This window comes from Aptenodytes forsteri, unplaced genomic scaffold (genome assembly GCF_000699145.1).
Source record: "Aptenodytes forsteri isolate BGI_AS27 unplaced genomic scaffold, ASM69914v1 Scaffold442, whole genome shotgun sequence".
Lineage (NCBI taxonomy): Eukaryota > Metazoa > Chordata > Aves > Sphenisciformes > Spheniscidae > Aptenodytes > Aptenodytes forsteri.
In genome coordinates, this window is record NW_008794003.1 from 1,683,613 (window position 1) to 1,702,010 (window position 18,398).

Sequence of the window (18,398 nt, forward strand, 5' to 3'; positions counted from 1 at the left end):
GAGTGGCTGTGTGGTGCTCAGTTGCTGACTGAGGTTAAACCATGACACAAGCTCATTGAAATCTGATTCAGAAATTGACTGGCATAATGCTATTTTGTTTTTTCTGCTATCAAAACTACTTTTCCTTTCCTCCAGAAGACAAAGTAAGATCAAAAAATATTTCATGCTCTGCTTTTGCCAGAGTTCTAACTACACATTTCCAGATCAGCTAGCGTCTCATGGCTTTTTAATGTACCACTGAGGGTAAGAAATGGAAAAAGGTCCAAAAAGGCAAACATAGAAAATGCTTAGGTAGTTAATTGTTTGATTTTTGCTTGCTGGTTTTTATTTGCCTGTATCTATCAATGAAAAATTGACTACGGGTATCGATGTAATTACATTTAATTACAAAAAAATACCCTGGTAAGCCCTCCTGGCGTGAGTATGTTTCTGAAAATCTTCACATTGCAGAAGCACCTCATTAAACTCCAGTATCCCAGCTGCTGTGGTAAATGTAGCTGGAGGGTCTGCTCCCCTCCTCAGTCAAGTGCTGACAAGAGAGTGCGTACATTGTGGTTCTGCTGCATCTCACACACTAATCGGCATCTAAATTACTGCCTGGCCCTTTAGGGAACACTAATAACAAGATTTGTATAGGAAATATTAATAAAAACATGGGAGAGAGAGGAATTTGCTATATACACAAGCATTTGCATGCTTATTCTATCAGGCGTTTGCAGTTAAGGTATGTAGATTGGCAAAGGTCCCGCGTTACCCTGACAGCACCGTCATCAAGAGACCTCTCGTCACTCTGGCTCAGAGGTGATCATACGGTAGCTTTTCCCAACTAGCTCCTGACTAACCAGCCCTTTGTAGTTCACTAAAATGCCACAGGCCAGATAAATCAGCTGTTTGGACATTTAAAATTTTCTTTCCAGGTAAATTAGCCCATTTATATTTACATAGCTCTGTATTTCCCACCTTCAGTATTCAAGTAGCCAGTATTAGTACTGAGAGTAAGGGCAGCAATCTCCTTTGTTAAACCAAATCCTTCCTAACAGTGCTCAAAGTCAACATCTAAATGAAAAGAACAATCATCCTTTTCCTCCCAACACACACAACATCATCTGATCCAAACAGCATCTGTATCGCTGAATATCATACAGACAGTATCCAAGGACCCACTTTCAACTGCAGAGCCATAAGAACATGAAATAAAACCACCTTTCATAAATTACACAGATCAAAATTTCTTTAAAACATACACTCTGAGATCATAATCTGGTTTGGAAGAAACTGGAGACATTACAAACCTCAAATGTGAATCTAAACGTATTTGTTTACATCACATGAATTATAGTGCCTGATTCACCACCTTGTTATTCCAGTTTCATGCCAGACTCCTGGAAATCAGTCTAGTTTCACTGGCATTAAACTAGAATATAACAGTGATGAATCAGGTCTGAAGCCTTACCACAGAGGAGTCATGAATTATTACAACAAGCACAAAAAATCATCCCTCTCTTACGCATTTTGTTTTCAACTTTTCATTCTCCCTCCCTACGATACCTGTTAAATATAAATATAAAACAAATTCTAAAGAGGCCCCATAAATCAAATATAGCTTCTTAAAATATACATTGGAAAAGAATTCAGATTTAATTCTTTATTTTCTCCCTTCTTATTAACAAGGACTGAGTTGTTCTGTCTGCCTTCTTGGAGTTACAGTTCTGCCGGACTCTGTGGTCTTCCAGCTGCTGCCAGCTCTGTAAAGCTCTTTCTGACACTGTCCTGACTTTGAATGACAGAACACAAAACAGGCTTCATGGAAAAACCTGTCATGAAAAAATTCTTCTATGCAGAAGTTTCTTTTCCTCATAGCACAAGAGTCCCTGTTCTGTAGCCCTGTTCCATGAGAGGGTCAGGTGAGCGAGGAATGTGGAGCAGACCTTCCTGATGTGAAGTCCCTCATCCATCATATGGGGACAATTACAGACTTGGCAGGTCTTCCCAGAGAAAGTAATCAACCCAGGGAGAAATACGCTTGAAATAAACATTCTGTTTGGATAATTAGTGTAAAGATTGACTTTATATCACAATATAAACAATGCTAGGCTTGAAGTTGCTTTCTTCTAGTTGCTTTCTAAGCAGCACAAACTCCTCTTTGCTGAAGGAAATGGAGATGGCTTTCAAAGGACAACTGGCTAAGTAAGAGGAACCAGGAGGAGGTAAGTACAAGTCCTTTTTTTCTTTTGATCTCTCAGATGAGACATTTTCTGGACCCAATATAAATCTCTTACTAGATTACCAGGAATGACTCCGAGATAAACTTTCCATGTAATTTGCAGCTGACTGGTGTGGATTCATGGCAGCAGATCTGGGAGAAACCTCCGGCGAGACCACGGGGTGTCACTGTGTGCAGAAGTTCCAGGTCAAGGTCTGCCTCTACATTGCGTCAGAGCTCCCTTAAACTAACTCGTTCCAAAAGAATACCATTTAGTTAACAGCAAAGTACTGCCTTCTGTTTCCAGCACAACAAAGTTAAGCTTAATCGCAAATTTCCACTGCCTGTTACGCTCCGACCCTCTGCAAAGAGGAGTTCCATCAGTGCCCGGCTCAGCGGGGCATTACGGGTTGCTGAGCGGTGCTCCAGACAAAATGAGTCCAGCACAGGAGTTCAACACATGTGGAGGGCTGCTCAGTGCAAATACTGTGGCAAATCTACAGCCTGCATCAGCAAAACAAATCAGGCAAAACAGAATTTTTGAGGGAAGTGAGAGACAGAAAATCATTTTACCACTGACTTTATTAGGCCATAAGCAACAGGACGTTTTGCTACTAACTTAAAAGTCAAGATTTTATCCTAGATACATAGCATGAGTTTGGTAAAAAAAAGAAAAGAAAAAAGATAAAAAAGGCAAACAATTTTCTCATTTAATGAACTAGTTCTAGAGTTAGTGCAACTGGGAAAGAACTTCAGCCATATGTAAACTGGCTGCTTAGTCAGAACTCTTACTCGTTATCTAAACTAAATAATGACAGTCACATTAATATTCACTGCATCTTTGAAAATCCAGATTAATTCGTTCAACCAAGCAAAAATAAGTGAGACAAACTGAAGAAAACCGGTGTGCTTGGTGATGTGAAATATAAAATCCTTGGCCTATTGGGAAGGTTGATGGTAAACTCAAGTCTCAAAATGTGCAAAGTAAGACTTAAAAGATAGATGATGACATACATATGACTCTCTTTTATGCACATCTATTTAGGATGATTCAAATCTCTCTTTCAGATTGAATTATACATACGAAAAATTCCCTTATTCTTGAAGCAAATAAATGTAAACCAGGGTGACACTGATTTTCTGGCGTGAGCCAGAAGGGGAACTTGACAGCCAGCATTTCTGGGTGCCCCAGGCAGTGCTGGAGGGCCAAACTGAACTACAAGAAGACCTTGGAAAAATAGACTTTCACAGAGATATGGAACAAGGCAAAGGACAAGGACTGGAAAACAGACTTAAAGCACAATGTGGTGTCTCAAAGTTTGTCCAACTGTGTAGAAGGAGAACTCACCTTATTGTAAGGTTACATCAACACAGGGTCTATTCTGACACAAAAGCAGACGTCAGTAAAGATTACATCTTTGCTACACGGAGTAAGGACAGTTTGACACTCACAGCATAACCTTACCTGGCCTGAAACCTGACAGCGAAAGAAAAGACTCGCACAAAGGAAAGAGGAGGGCAGTGGAGATAAAGATGGCTTTTGAGAGGTTAGAGGAAGGCCAGAGCTGCTGGGTGACTGCCAGCAAATACTCAGAGAAACAGGTTCAAAGAGCAGAAACGTGCCTCTGAAATGAATGTGCCCAAGCAAAACATACTGCCAGACTACCAAATATTTGCAAATAATGGCTACTGTTTTACCAAATGTTACCAAAGCACTTGCACAAAAACTTCCCAAATAGCTTGCCATTACTTTGTCCATTGACTCAAACAGTCGTAACAATGTATTAGTTTGTGAAAAGACAATATGTTCATTAAGTATTTTCAAATACAGAAGGAAGCTAAGTACCTTGAGAAGACAGTTACCCAGAGTGCTGAATTCATCAGTAATACTGAATACTATTAGTAACGTGTTACTTTCCAGCTGCTTGCTTGATGTTCAGTCTATGTTCAAATGACATGTTGGAGAGGTTGAAGATCTAAATACAACTAAGGCAAAGATCATGGAGAAAAATCCATGGTTACCAGAAATATAATACTAGTTGATCCCTGATATACATTTAAACCCTTTCCTAACAGCTTCATATGCAGGAATCAATTGTGATAGAAAATGGCTCAGAAAACCCTTTCCAACAGCTTCATATGCAGGAATCAATTGTGATAGAAAATGGCTCAGAATTGACCCACTGATCGCAATCTTTGTATCGGAGTTACAGCTGCAATAACTATCACTGCGAGCAGTTCCTTTCTCGGTTGTGAGCTGTAGGAGTATTCTAAGCTCTAAAATAAAAACCAGCAGCAGCAGCCAAAACTAAAAAAGTCAAACATTTCTTAGCATGCTATATAGCTCATAAAGCCATTAAAAAAATATCGTAGCTGAACAGTTGTGTATTGTACATTCTGGAAAGTGACATTTGCCAGGGGAGAAGAAAACAAATACAAAACAATAAAACTCTTCCTTAGCCAGTGATTATTATTGCTGCCTTTGCAGTTTCCTTCCTTTTGGAATAATACCTCAAGGATTTCAGTAAGAATGTGTTGTAAAGCTAGTCCTGGCCAACTGCTCACGGCTTGCTTGTGGTTAGAATGCACATGCATAAAGCTCCTCACATACATGTATCATTCTATGCATGAATCAAGTGAGCTACTAATAGTAGTACTTCTTGGGGTTTACGACCCTTTTTACAAAAAGAAGAGGTAAATACCAGTTTTGTAAATTCATTTTTTGGTTTTCTAAGCTTTCAAAGAGTCAGCAAAACGAGGTTCCATAATCTCATTCTCACCATCAGCATGACTAGGTGGGATGGAAAAGACAGGGCAATCATTGTTAACTCAGACTAAGTCAGTTGCAATTTCCAAACGCATTTTTCAGAATTTCTACTAACCTCACTGCATACCAGAGACAGAGGGGACCCTGGGTTTTGTTTTATACATCTCTATCTGTACTGTCACAGTCAGAAACACCTTGCTATGATTCCCATGGAATGAGCTGTTCCACATCCACCTACGGGATATGCTGTACACATTAAAGCCTAAGTCACACACTAGCATCAGTGTTTTAGGAGGCTTGAAAGCACATTTCTAAACAATTACAGCCCTGCTGTCTACTTACTGTATTTCAAAAACAGAAAGTAAAAACCTACTGTTGATCTGGATCAAAAAATCTTGTGGATCACAATTCTTTAAAGGAAAAAATCTTTTTTCTTCCCTACCCCCCCCAATCACTTTTTAGTTCATCAGTACAATTCCACTTCAAAGAGAAAAGGTTATAAAATTGCATTTAGTAATACAAACATGTTGCTTTCAGACCAGCTGGGCTTGTAGGTTAAACTGCTCCCTGATTCGGTAGCTGTCCTGCTGATCCTAATATAACGGGGAGAAGGTGGAGCGAGTGCTGCAGCTACATAGTGGCTGATCCCAGAGATGCTACTGTTTGGTGGTGGTCAAAGAAAGAGCGGGAAAGGTTCATGCAGAACTTCTTTGTTTTCTGCCACTGTCTGAGAACAGCTATGGCAGGGAACTTCAGAAAGACTTGAAGGGAATACTATCACCACAAGCCTTTCTCTTTTCTCAGTGGTGGGGCCTCAGTGCTGAAATGTTTAGGCTATGGGATGTCTAGGTACCAGGATAAGCGGTACTGTAGGATGTGATAGAGCTCACTGCTTTATTGAACTTTCCACCTGCCTTGCTCAAGCTCATGTTCTGCCCAGTGTGAGTCTTCTCTGCTTGTCTCATCAGAATGAAGGATGTGGCCTCTGGTGAAAAATCCTGCCTTTAAAATGCACATTCATCTGCTTAGCACTGCTAACTCTGTAAGTGCGGTTTGGTTCCACAAGATGAATAACACCAAGACATTAATTCTCTGTGGTACATCTGCAACCCAGGTATCCCAGGGAAAACACGAACAAAGAGAGAGCATGTAACTGTGCTTCATTCTGCTACTATGATATTCTCTTGATCCCCCAGTAAAGCCATTTTAGAAAAATATTAGAAGTGATGATTTTAAATACAGACACATGAATAGGGTTTTGAGGAGGAGAAAGGGAAAACAGAGCTCCTTCCAATAGACATATAGTTCAATTCTACCCTAGAATTGCTTTGATTACTGTAAAAAGAGACTTGGCTGGTCCAGCTGATCTCATTTCCACCACCTGGTGACACAGACAGCTCAGACTCACAGGAAAGCAATGCTAAGCTCTACACCTCCCTGCACTCTCTCTGAATTTACGCAGTCCAGCCTTGTGTAGTGGGCAAAAACTTTCATGATTGATAGCTTCGTTTTGTTTAGAGTCTCCACTAGCTTTCAGTCCAGATTCATTAAATTCCCACTTTCGGTGTATTTTGAAGTGAAGCTTTAACTTCAGTTACTCCATATAAAGAGTTAAATTTTGTCTCTGAAAGCTCAATAAATGGGGCTATCTTGATTGATGCTTTAAGTGCAACCTCTTCCCAATATTCTGAACATAATGAGGTTAGTGCTAAAAGCTGGATTCTCTCTCATCTGTCTGCATTATCTATTTATTCCACACACGTCACCATGGTGAATGAGTGCTGCATTAAGTACTAAATAGTAGAGGTCAGACAAACCCTGTGTTGGTTTTTTTTTCCCCTCAGCAAGGCTGAAACATTTATTAATGGATTTGAGTTTATTACCTGATGTAAAAAAAAAAAAAAAAAATCGTATTATCACATTATTGAAGTATAATTTAAACACAATCTCAGAACAAACTAATTTGACATTCTTATTCAGAACATTTTGTCTTATGATGTTTAAATGGACTTCATTTCAAATTGTCTCTAAAATTTTTCTCCATTTAAAAAATACACTCAAAATACAAACAGAGTATTTGGTCCAGGCTAAACTGGACCTATTTTGATCCAAATTTTTTTTTAAGACCACCAGCCCCCCAAATTGTATACTTACGTAGCTGTATGAAACATAGCTTAAGTACATTGACTATAAGAAGTTTTTAATTACACCTAGAAATTTTTTTAAATAGAAAAACTCACCGTCTATTCAGAATTCTCACCAAAACAAACTGTATGAGGTGTATAAGTATTTGGCACAGTGCAAATCTGTTAGAGTTCCTCTACCAAAATATTAAGCCTTATGAATGCAATAAAGTCAGAAGCTGTCCAACTAACTTCCTCACCAGGTTAGGTAGTTGTGTACACTGCTATTCTCTACCCAAGGCACACCTCTCTGTCATGTTAATACGCACGAAGGTGATAACAGAGGTAAACAGTCTGAAAGTTTATCAGTCCTGACGCTGAATTATCAAGCAGCTGGAGATCTGTAACATGAAGCCATACATATTAAAAATGATTTGCAAATAATCTCCTGGGGTGGAGGAAGGCTGTTACTATGGTGCTTTTGTATAAGGAACGAGATGAAGAGTACAAGGTTCAACTCTAAAAATACCGCCTTCACTTTCAGATAGTTCCACAGACGTTGACCCTTCCAACACAAAACCAACAGGAGGCAGGGAGCAGGAGGAACAAGTAATGTCATGGTACACATTAAGGGCTTAGTTGCACTGATAAATAAAAAAGTATGTCAATTCACCTGTTGGGGATTTAAGACTGGAACAAGAGAAATGGATAAATGCAGTTCCACCCAAATTGCGAGCAAGTAAACTTTTTCTTTGACTTCATGGCCTCTCAGCTGCACCACTTCTCTGATCTAGGCCAGAAATCTGAGTCCTAGTTGTGAATATTCAACCTCCATTTCCAGTCTGCATAGCTGGGTCAGGCCTTTCCACAGACCAGAGCTTTCTCAGGTGGTGTTTGCATCCCGTGCTCCCCCTTCTCGCAGAGGGAGGACAGGCTTTGGTGAACAAGAGGGACTGCTTGTCTCGTTTTGACTAAATTTACTCACTTCAGCCAACTAGACCATAGTCAGAAGAAGCAACCAAGCTCTATGCCATGGGAAATGTACCTATGCAATCATCATTAAACACTGGAAATGAAGGAAGCATGGATAAAAATAAACATGAAAAATGAGGTAAAATAAGTGAATTTTGATGAGAACATGCACAACACCTTTTTATTTTGACTTTCTCTGAGTAGTTTTCAGACCCTTCTCCTTGTTAAAGCATTACTTACTGACTAAAGAGAGTCCAGACTCTACTTGGGCACTGTATGAAATAGTACATTTCCTACTGTTTCAGACTATGTGTTTTACACAATGACTAACATGTTCCCAGGGAACATTTCTGTTTGTGAACTAATATGTTCATGACCTCAAAGAATAGCGAAAATGCATCTGGCTGCTTTGGTGATAACCTTCAGTTTAGGCACAGCAGTGCACGGTGCATCCCAACCAACTCAAGCCTAGTCCTTCAGCTTGCTGTCTTTACCGTACTGCAGGGAGCTTGACAGCTCTTTTGGCAGGTGACGACAATGACATACAAAATCCTCACCCTCTCATGAAAACAGAGCATTTTCATGAAAGACGCTAAGGAAAGCTTTTTTTTTTTTTTTTTTTTAAATTCGTTGCTTCTGTTTGGAACCTGTGAGCTGTCGCTTCTGGACTGCATTAAAAACAGCTCAAGCACAGGTTCCTGACTTTTTTCTTTTTTTCTTTTTTTTTTTAAGTCCCTGAACTTTTCTTTTTATTTTTATGGGTCAGATCATGGAGACTTTATTCACACTGCATGTGTGAGGATTTTATGCTGTGGCTTGTCCCAGGGGCTTCTGTGAACCTGAACTGCAGAATAAATTCAAAGTAACTCGAATGAAAGAACATCCGAGCATAGTGTATATAGGTAAGAAAAAGGGACGTAGTTTGCCACTGAATGTTTGCAGTCACACATCAGCCTGCAAACAGCAGAATATTTTCAAGCGTAGACATTTTCATCTCTGTTCTGGAATCCCTATTATTTGTCAGGTCTTATGCAATGTTTGGTTTATATATTTCATTGTTTCACTGTGTCAGATAGTCCTTTCCAGCACAGGCCTAAAGAACACGAAGGTCTCTGCCCTGACCAACAGTGCCTGATCTCTGAGCATCCTGGAGTCATTGGTAATGTACACTGAGCTGTACTGATCCTGTGGTGGGAGGGGACACAAACCTTTTTCATAGCTTATTGCCATTCCTCCACGAACTCCTAGACTGAAATAAAACCAGACAGCACACTTAAATGCTATCCACATTTAGCATAGAGAAAGGCCAACTAGTTTGACCAAAAAAAAAATACAGTTAATGACTGTTTTTATTAATGTACTGCTTTTCTGAATGCTTTGTTACCACATTAGAAGCCTAAATTTGCAATTGAAAACAGCTGCTATTTGGCTTACTCACTTTCTATTTCCTGAACCAAAGTAAGCAGTATGTCCTACCAGAATCTCAAGCTTTTGAAAAACATATCAGTTTTCATGAACTGTGAGACCAAGAGTTCTCCGCTGCTTCAAGTTTCAGTGAGACTTTCGCCTGAGAAAGTATAGCAGGACTGCTTGGCAATGCCCAGAAACAGCTGCCTCCTACCTAGTAGGTCTTTTTTGATCCCAGTTTACTTTGTCTTGGGAGAAAAAAAAAATGTGACCATTAGATATAAACCAAACACATTCATTCCCCCATCCCTGGAAGTGTTCAAGGCCAGGTTGGATGGGGCTTTGAGCAACCTGGTCTAGTGGAAGGTGTCCCTGCCCATGGCAGGGGGGTTGGAACTAGATGATCTTTAAGGTCCCTTCCAACCCAAACCATTCTATGATTCACCTAGATGCATAATCTAACAAATATTAGTCACAAACATTAATATTGGGTAGAGCGTATCGCATTTATCCCCTCAAGGATGTGGTGCTGGTATAGTTTGCATCATCAAAAAAGCACATCTATACGTGGTAATGAGATTATTGTGCGGGGAAAGTCTGGGAGTGTCTAGAACCAATTTAGAATGAAAAACCTAATCTACTTTAGGTTGTTGTGGGATTGCTACAGGTGTAAGGACGGTTTTTCCTCCCACCACCCATCTGGCTGTGTTGTTTGCTACTGCACTAAATATTGAGGCTGATCTTGAGGCATCTCACCAGACCTCTGAGGAAATGGCAGTAAGCTGAAAGGTGTGAGTCCCTCTCTGGACAATGGAAAATCAGATGGGAACAAGACAGAAAAACTGCTAATGCCCAAAGACAAGCTGCAAGCAAGTTCCTTGCCTGGAGACAGGCACAGCTTGCTTATCTTCAAGTTATGGTTTCCAGCCTTCAGAAAACTCAGATGTACTGAGTGGTATTTGGCATATATGTTTTATATTACTTTTGCAGTGATAATACACTCTTTCTGCCTTAAAATGAGATTTGCAAAATACAAAAAGGCAGCTCTGGAGAAGAGTTATCAAAACACATTGCTATGTTTTTCTTATTTCCAAACACCAAGTAACATTTACATTACAAGTAAGGAAGCCAAAACAGGCAACTGAGCAGAAAGGAGAGTTGGAAACAGCAAACACATAGAAAGTTCAGAAATGCAGAAGGTTATCCTAATGTTTACCCATATTTTAATGCTTCAAGAAGACCGAACAATTTGACACAAGTTGAACAGCCTTTGCCAGCCAGTTTGATGTTGCACTGGCTCTGTGACAAAGCCAGGCTGTACAGGAATGTTGGCATTGTTTTCTGATCAAAGCGAGCCCTAACGGCATTAAACCTGACTTGTGGTCTGACATGTTTTCTTCCCTCAGCTGTCACTTCTCTACATTGCCACCAGCTTTTTCTTGAGCTGTCACAGTATGATATTCTGCTAGTTTAAAGCATAGTCAGACTTTTATTTCAGATAATAAGAGTTGATTTTCATATATATTCTGCTATGCTTGGTAAGGCGACAGGAGGTTGTGAGTATATTATGGCAATGCAGAAAAGGTTGCTTTCAGGGTATGGTGATTTTCAGTTTCTGGTGGCTCCAATGATACTGAAAGAGAAAGAGGAAGCAGGAGAGCTTTAGCAATTTTCGGATTAAGCTCTTGTGCAGCTTAACAGTTAAATGCATCTTCAAAACTAAGCATATGCTTATGTTCCTTTTTTAAAGTACATACATGGAGCAACTGTGGCTATAGCAGGATACGAGTGGGTTACCCCAGTAACCCATACAGGCATCCTGCACAGGATAAGATGCAGCACGTTTTTGTAGTTCTGTCCACTAATAATTGGTTTTGCTTTCACAGATAGTAAAAGGGTCTTATAATTTCAAATAGAAGTAAAACTGATTAGATATTATGAAATCAAACATCAGGTGCTCACAAAATATAACTCCGTTGATGGCAACTGAAGCATGATAGAGTTAAGTAACTTCATAACTCGAGTCTCAATTTTCTGGTGCTAGCTTCTCTGCTCAGATGCGACATAACCCATCATAGAGCACTTTACAGAGCACGTACAGAAAGAGTTAAGGGTTTATTCATTGCTACGTTGCTTCACAAGCCTGTATTGTCCACTGCAATCATTGTTGCTGCTGCAATTCAAATTTCTCTTCTGTTGAGTTTGATTGCAATTATATATGATGCCAACCAGAGTGAACAGGAGAATATGCACCAGTCAATGATACTAAAGGCTGGATACTAGCTCCTGCAGCCACATCTCCCACCTATCTTTAAATCATTTAGTGTGGTCTAGCCCTTACTGTCTCCTTGGAAGCAAGGAAGCCAAGCAGACTCTTATAGTTTTTGAGTAGCTGTCATTGGTTTAAAATGACTTAGCCTTAGTAGATATTCCATCTTCACTTTATAGCACAATGGACCTGACCTAAATCAGCGAAGACAGATTCCTGTCAAAGCTGTAGTAGACATCAGGGATGCATGAGAAGACTTAGAAGAAAACAACTATTTTAGATCTTTGCACAGCACAACTCAAACTGAATTTATTATAAAGTTCTGAAATGTCCAAACACATTTTACTGCCTTCTGGTTTCCAGATGGGTCTGCATCCAGAACACCAGAATACCACAAAAATGCTGCTTTTTTCCTGCTGCAATCAGAAGCAGCTGCAACAGAAGGCTATAGAAAAGTCTGATTCTTAGAAAATGCCTGTCTCTCTTTTTCAAAATAAAAGACGTTTAGATAATTTGAGTAAACTTTGCAGGGGCATCCAAACATTTAGAATTGCATTAGGACACACATTTCAAACCCTTGGAAGCATATCCTTCGCTAGCTGTTTGCTCCTAATGAGGGAATTGGAGTACTCCAGTGAGTAAAATTCAAAAGACAGGATTCTGGTCTAGCCCAGCTCTAATTTAATAGGTAGCTTTGATCGTATCACTTAAATTCTAGGCTGCTCAGTTTCCCCGCTGACCTCGGGAATCATGCTTCTAAAGCAATTTGCTGGAGTTTCAAGTTTGCACCCTTATGTCATTATTTTATTCCCTGTAAACATGTACAGTGTTAAATTTAACATTTTTGGAGACTAATCTTTATTCAGCATCCCACTGAATTCTATTCAAAATCCAATAAGATACCAGCATTTGGGGTCTAATCAGCAAGGTGTCAAGAGCCCCTAGACTAGCTGACTCTTCTGAAAGTTGAAGGTATGCAATAATTTCAGAAACTGCACAGCAGCTTGCAAGATCAAGCCCATAAGGAATTTTTTTACTATTTATACTTCCATCGTAAAGCTATTGTCTGCCTTTCCAATTTGGCTTTGCAGTCCTTGTAGTCCTTGTAAACCCCTGTAGCAGGTTTACACAGCTACGTGTGCACACCCCGTTCAAAACACTTGCCCATATCAAGCATACCGTATGGAAATATGCACATGCATGCTCATGCATAAACCACATGGTGAGGTGCAGGAAAATGAAGGTGCTTTTAAAGTTTTTATCTGACTTTATGGACGATTAAAAAACAAAACAAGATTATAATTTAACCAAGAATACCTTCATTGATATTAGTTCCCAGTATCTAGTAAGAGGGGATAATATCTAAATGAATAAATATAAATAAGTGAAGAAGGTGAATATACAAGCTCTTGGGCTTATATGGAAGTTGACTGATACTTGCAGCAACCCTGACTCATAATAAAAATGATTTATTTAAAGAGTTATTATGAACATTGCAGGAAAGGAGATAACAGACATGCACCACTTTGTTTAGAGTAAAATTTCCTGTAAATTAAAAAGAGTTCTTATTCTCTGTTTGGTTTTGATTTGGTACTGTACCAAGTATCTGTTTATAAAAGGAAATATGACGGTACAAAGTGTACAAAGTGAATTGCAAAAAAGATTAACAGTCAAGGTGAATTTGCTTTAAATTGAGTCCTAGCAACATAGACAATGTAGATCCCATTAAGGTAAGGAAAGTCGGTCTAAAGCAGAACTTTCATGCACCATTAGCGAGAGCTGAACTGCCTGAAATTCAGGCCAGAAAGCTACTCTCCAAACTGGGATTGGTGTTAGCCCCACAGCAAACTCATGGGTCACTCTCAGTGTCAAAAGAATACAATCTTAGCCGTACATCATGCTTGAACCTCCCTAATCTGTGTGCTGTGCTGCAATGATCTCAACCCCAAGAGCAGGGCTCTCTAAATGCTTCTTTCTGCACTTTCTGAGGAACTTCAGCTACTGGTGATGCTAATCAGAAGTGGAGATGCTCAGCACAGTGCGGTAAGTGGAGATCCTAATAGAGCTAAGATGGTTTTGTTTTGCTGAGGTGCCAGTGCATACAGTAATGACATAAGAGACACATCAGTGAGAAAAAGCCTGAACTGCTTTTACAAAAAGATTCAGGTGATGAAGAGATAAGGCAGGGAAAAAAATGTTGCAGAGCAATATGTAAAAGAAAAGTTTGATACAAGTAGGTAGTGTGTTTCAAAGGGATTATGTCTTGAGGACTTTTTCCTGCAATCCATTTTTGCTGAGCTTTTCCACTTATAATACTCCCTAAACAGCTTATTAAAGAGTCTTTCTGAAGTTACATTTATGTGACAAAGTATGTTGCTACCTCAAATCGTCCCATCCCTCAGAAAATCTTCTGGGAGGAGTCTTGGATGAAGATAATGTATTCACAGTAGAAAAGCCATAATGAAAACAGACATCACATGTTTCATCAGAAAACTAGAAAACAACCTGTTTTGCAGAAGCAATTCACTTTGTTGAATTAGCCCTGGAGCCACCCTGGTATCTCTAAAGATCAGAAAACCAAGACTAGGACTTCATGGATCTCCAAAGTATCCACCCAGGGAAAGAAAAGGTTTGTGGACAGAAGTGCTGGATCAGGGTCATATTCTCCTTGTACATACAACAAAAGATTTATATGGAGGATAAAATCCTGAAATTATTGACATTATCTGGAGGCCAAGAGTTACACGGATTCATGGGGTTTACTCCAAACTGTTTTAAGATCCATTATTTCATATGTAGTGCTATGAAATTAATGCTAGATTTTTAAAACCATGTAGTTAATAAAACCAATTTGCAGACAATCCTGTGTATACAAGTTCAATGGTTTAGAAGGTATGTTGGCACTTACCTGGGGGCACGTGTTCATTCATGATGACGAGCGATGCTGGTGTAGGCCTTCTTTTCCTGATCTGTAACATGCATAAACCAAGGAGAGTCATTAGGGTCCACCAACTGCCTTGTACCCAAAGCAAAGCAAAAAATCCATCTGGTGCAGTCCTGAGTATAGACCAGGCAAAGTTAAAAAAGAAAATATTTAAAGAACAGCAGCACGTCACTGTCTTACTGACTGCTCGTCTGGTCTAACAGTGATCAGGGTCATGCTGCTGCTTGTACATGGAAAGCAAAGGCACAGGGGAGAGCTTTCCAAAATACCTTTAGGATTTGCAATCATCATGGTGAATAAGTTTTTGGACATGTATTGCTGACATGTATCAGTCATATCTTAAACTATTGACATTTAACTTTGCTTCAGGAAAATGATTTCAGCAGTCTGTGAGCTTATGTGTGCAAATACCTAGTACTGTCATAGCTCGCACAAGTAATTGTCAATATTAATATTTTGTAAGTGCACTTGAGAGTTGATATTGCATGTATGCCTTCCAATGAATTTATGATATTTCTAAACTATGGCCAGAGGTGTTACTAGTGTTCTTTAACTAAAGAAAGACGATACTTAAGACTTTCAAAAGAATCTTTTCAAAGAGCACTATACAACAGAACTTTACATATCAATATATAATCCTGAATTGTATGCAATTCTTCTTATTCAGAGTTTATTTGGTTAAGTACTTCTGTTCCATTAACAGTGGTTGAACTACATATTGGACTACCCTCCTATAATGCACACATTTGCATTGGAAGTTTTATGTTGCTTCACTAAAGACTCCAGGCTATTGATATTCTATCGAATTTAAGAGAGGGACCAAGAGTATTTAAGCTAGAAACCATTCTGACACAAAACCTCAATGTCAGTGCGTTTGCTCTTTTTGCTGAGAGTTGCTGAGCCAACATCTGTATTTAACTGGGTTCAAATTTTGCTTTCAGAAGTGTAAATGGAAAACTACATCATCAGGGTTAATGGGTTTATTCCAGATTAGCCTAACTGTAGCTGACAGCAGAATTTACTAGTTCAATTTCATCACACACCCACAGTGAAACTGTATAGCACTTGGAATTAAACTCACAACATAAAAAAAGGACTGCCCATAAATACTGGGCAGAATTTGGGCCACAGCATTTCAAAAGCCATGGGAATTCCAGGAAATCCTAATCCTACGGTTCTCACAGATTTCAGAAAAATATCAGAACACACCCTGCTTGAATTCATTGCAGGACTGTTCCACAAGGTACGCACATCTCACAGCTCAGAAGTACCTATGGACAAAATGAAGACCCGCAGCAATTCTCCCCTGCACCCTTCTAGTATTTCTTCATTCAGTGGTCACCCACAACTCATCATTTTCTGGCAAAGGCGGCTGACTTTTAAGAGACATGACATCAGAATATTCAGGAAACCAGATACCTGTCCTAAAGGTGCAAGTAATTTCATAGCTAATGGCACGGAACTGTTAAGGTTATAATATTCCCCTGGTATCATCTAAAACTAGACTTACCAAAATAGCAGCAAATGTCGAGAAGGACTTGCACTGAGAGAAATATACTGGGTCACCTAATTACGATTTATCCAGCTTTTCTCATAAGATTCCCTGTGTCCTTCTTTATGCGTGTCTACTCATATCTGTACACAATAATAGATATCTTTTCCTCCTTAGACATCTGTATTGCTATATACATGTATGTGTAGGTTTTGGAAGTGAGTCAAAACCTAAAATAGCACACACATAATTCCAATGCGGACATAAGTCAGGCATCTTTCTACATGTATATTTTTTTCAAGTATGTAAAACACTGTAACAATGACATAAAGAAGACTGTATAAAAATCATGAGAAATACAGGAGGTAACTGAAGTGATAACCATTGTGCAAAACATAACTCGTATTTTCTCATGTTAAAATTAATGGTAAATAAGCTGTCTTCTGCACAATATTTCCATTAGGTACCTATTATCGGCTTCATGTTTTGCTTTATGTACAAATAATACACTTTAGTTGATTTGTTGAGAATGTGTATTCATGTGAAGTGTATGCATTAGGGCATAAATCCAGTTACAGAAAAGGCACAACAAATATATACTGAATAAACCTACCCAAGGTAAAGAAGCCTTATTCTGGCTAGAGGACATATCATCCTCCCTCTTTGGGTGTATCCAGACATCGCTATAACCTCCAGAGCATTTAATCTATAGTTACACTAATGTAAGTTAGAAAAGCATTTAGGCCACAAGTATCACCTGTTCTCACCCCACATCTTGCTCCCATTCCTACCCCATTCCCTCAAAACACCAAAAGAAACTCAATCTTCCTTACCTGCTCAGCTGCCTCCGGATCTATTTGACTCTGAAACAGTGGCACAGCAAACTGTATTTTTTTAGGGCTGTTGGGCTCCATCGTGATGCTGAGGTGAGTCAGACGAGAGAAGAGCCTGGAGCTTGAGACTTGGTCTGCGCCTCTCCCCAGGCGCCCTCCCCACAGCCAGGCTGAGTGCTCCTCAGTAACAGCTGTAGCTCCTGAGTTAGCACGAGAATTTGCGTGAGCCGAGCAACTCCCCTATTCCACATTCATGGAGATGCCACTGGCTTGGCTATTTTCTTTTTTTTCCCCTCTCCCCTCTCTTCTGCAGTCCTTCAGATCCTCTCAGCACAAAGCTGAAAGGAACAATAAGCTAATTGTTTACCAGTTCACTTCTACATATGCCAAGCATTCACTCAGAAGCTAATTGAAAATGCGATACTAGCATTGCATGGCCTGGAGCCCTGGGATTTGAAAAAGAGGAACACTCCACCGTACATTACTAACTGGCTGCTCAGAAGTGCAATGCAAGCTCCCTCTGAGTATTGCTGATGGGCTCTTAATTATTGATGAACACAAATCAGGAAGTTTTCAGATTTTGGGGGTGGAGGCAGCAGGAGGGGTGGATGCAATAATTCCATCTCTGTTACAATGTGCCAGAACCATTCTCCTCTTCTCACATATCAAACAATTGCCTTTGCTCTTTCAAATCCTTTTCTAAAGAAGCTTATCTGGTGGGCTAAGTAGGTTTGCACCTTAGGCTGGGTTTGCAGATTTAGACTGCGATCTCTTCTGGTGGGCTCCATCTCACATGATTTCAGATACTGAGAACATCTACATTTAAGCCAGCTATCTGGGCTCCCACATACTAGACATATCAAAGGGTATTTCACCCTGTCCTAGTTAAGTGGAATATAGTGTTTACAGGAGATAACGTTTTCTCTCCATTAACCCTAGAAAAAGTAAAGATGACTCAGACTAGTTACCTCACTTTTAGATGACTAAAATTCAGAGGGCCAAACAAATCTGTGCCTTTTTCCAAGACGGGGAAAAGAATTTGGTCAATCATACCAATGGTACCCTTTGGTGAATATAATTGATTTTCACTTTTCATTTCACTTTAATTCAAGAGAAGTGTATGAAACAATCCACAGCGACCACTGACTTAACCTACCTCTTCATAGGTTGAGCACCTGACCACTGCCAAGCAGGACAGCAGAGCTCCTGCGACAAAGGTATGCTTGATGCCAAAACTGGATGCCCGGACAGAAAATGCCCCAGAGCCAGTCCAAAGGGCTATGCTGAAAGCTTAGCTCTAAGCCGAAGAGCGTCGGGCCAATCTCCTGTTACACACTACCAACAACTGGGAAGAAAAAGAAAATGAGGTACAGCAGGAAAACCCAGAC

At 39.7% G+C, this 18,398-nt stretch overlaps 1 protein-coding gene across 1 annotated transcript in view; it reads right to left on the minus strand.

Moving 5' to 3' along the window:
* The window catches only part of PPP1R1C (protein phosphatase 1 regulatory inhibitor subunit 1C), a 56,536-nt gene extending 39,275 nt beyond the window's left edge, over window positions 1-17,261 (minus strand). Inside the window, 3 exon segments of the mRNA XM_009289568.2 lie at window positions 14,650-14,710; window positions 17,011-17,135; window positions 17,138-17,261. Of these exon segments, the coding sequence (XP_009287843.2) occupies window positions 14,650-14,710; window positions 17,011-17,135; window positions 17,138-17,261 (310 nt within the window).
* Window positions 17,262-18,398: the final 1,137 nt, after the last annotated feature.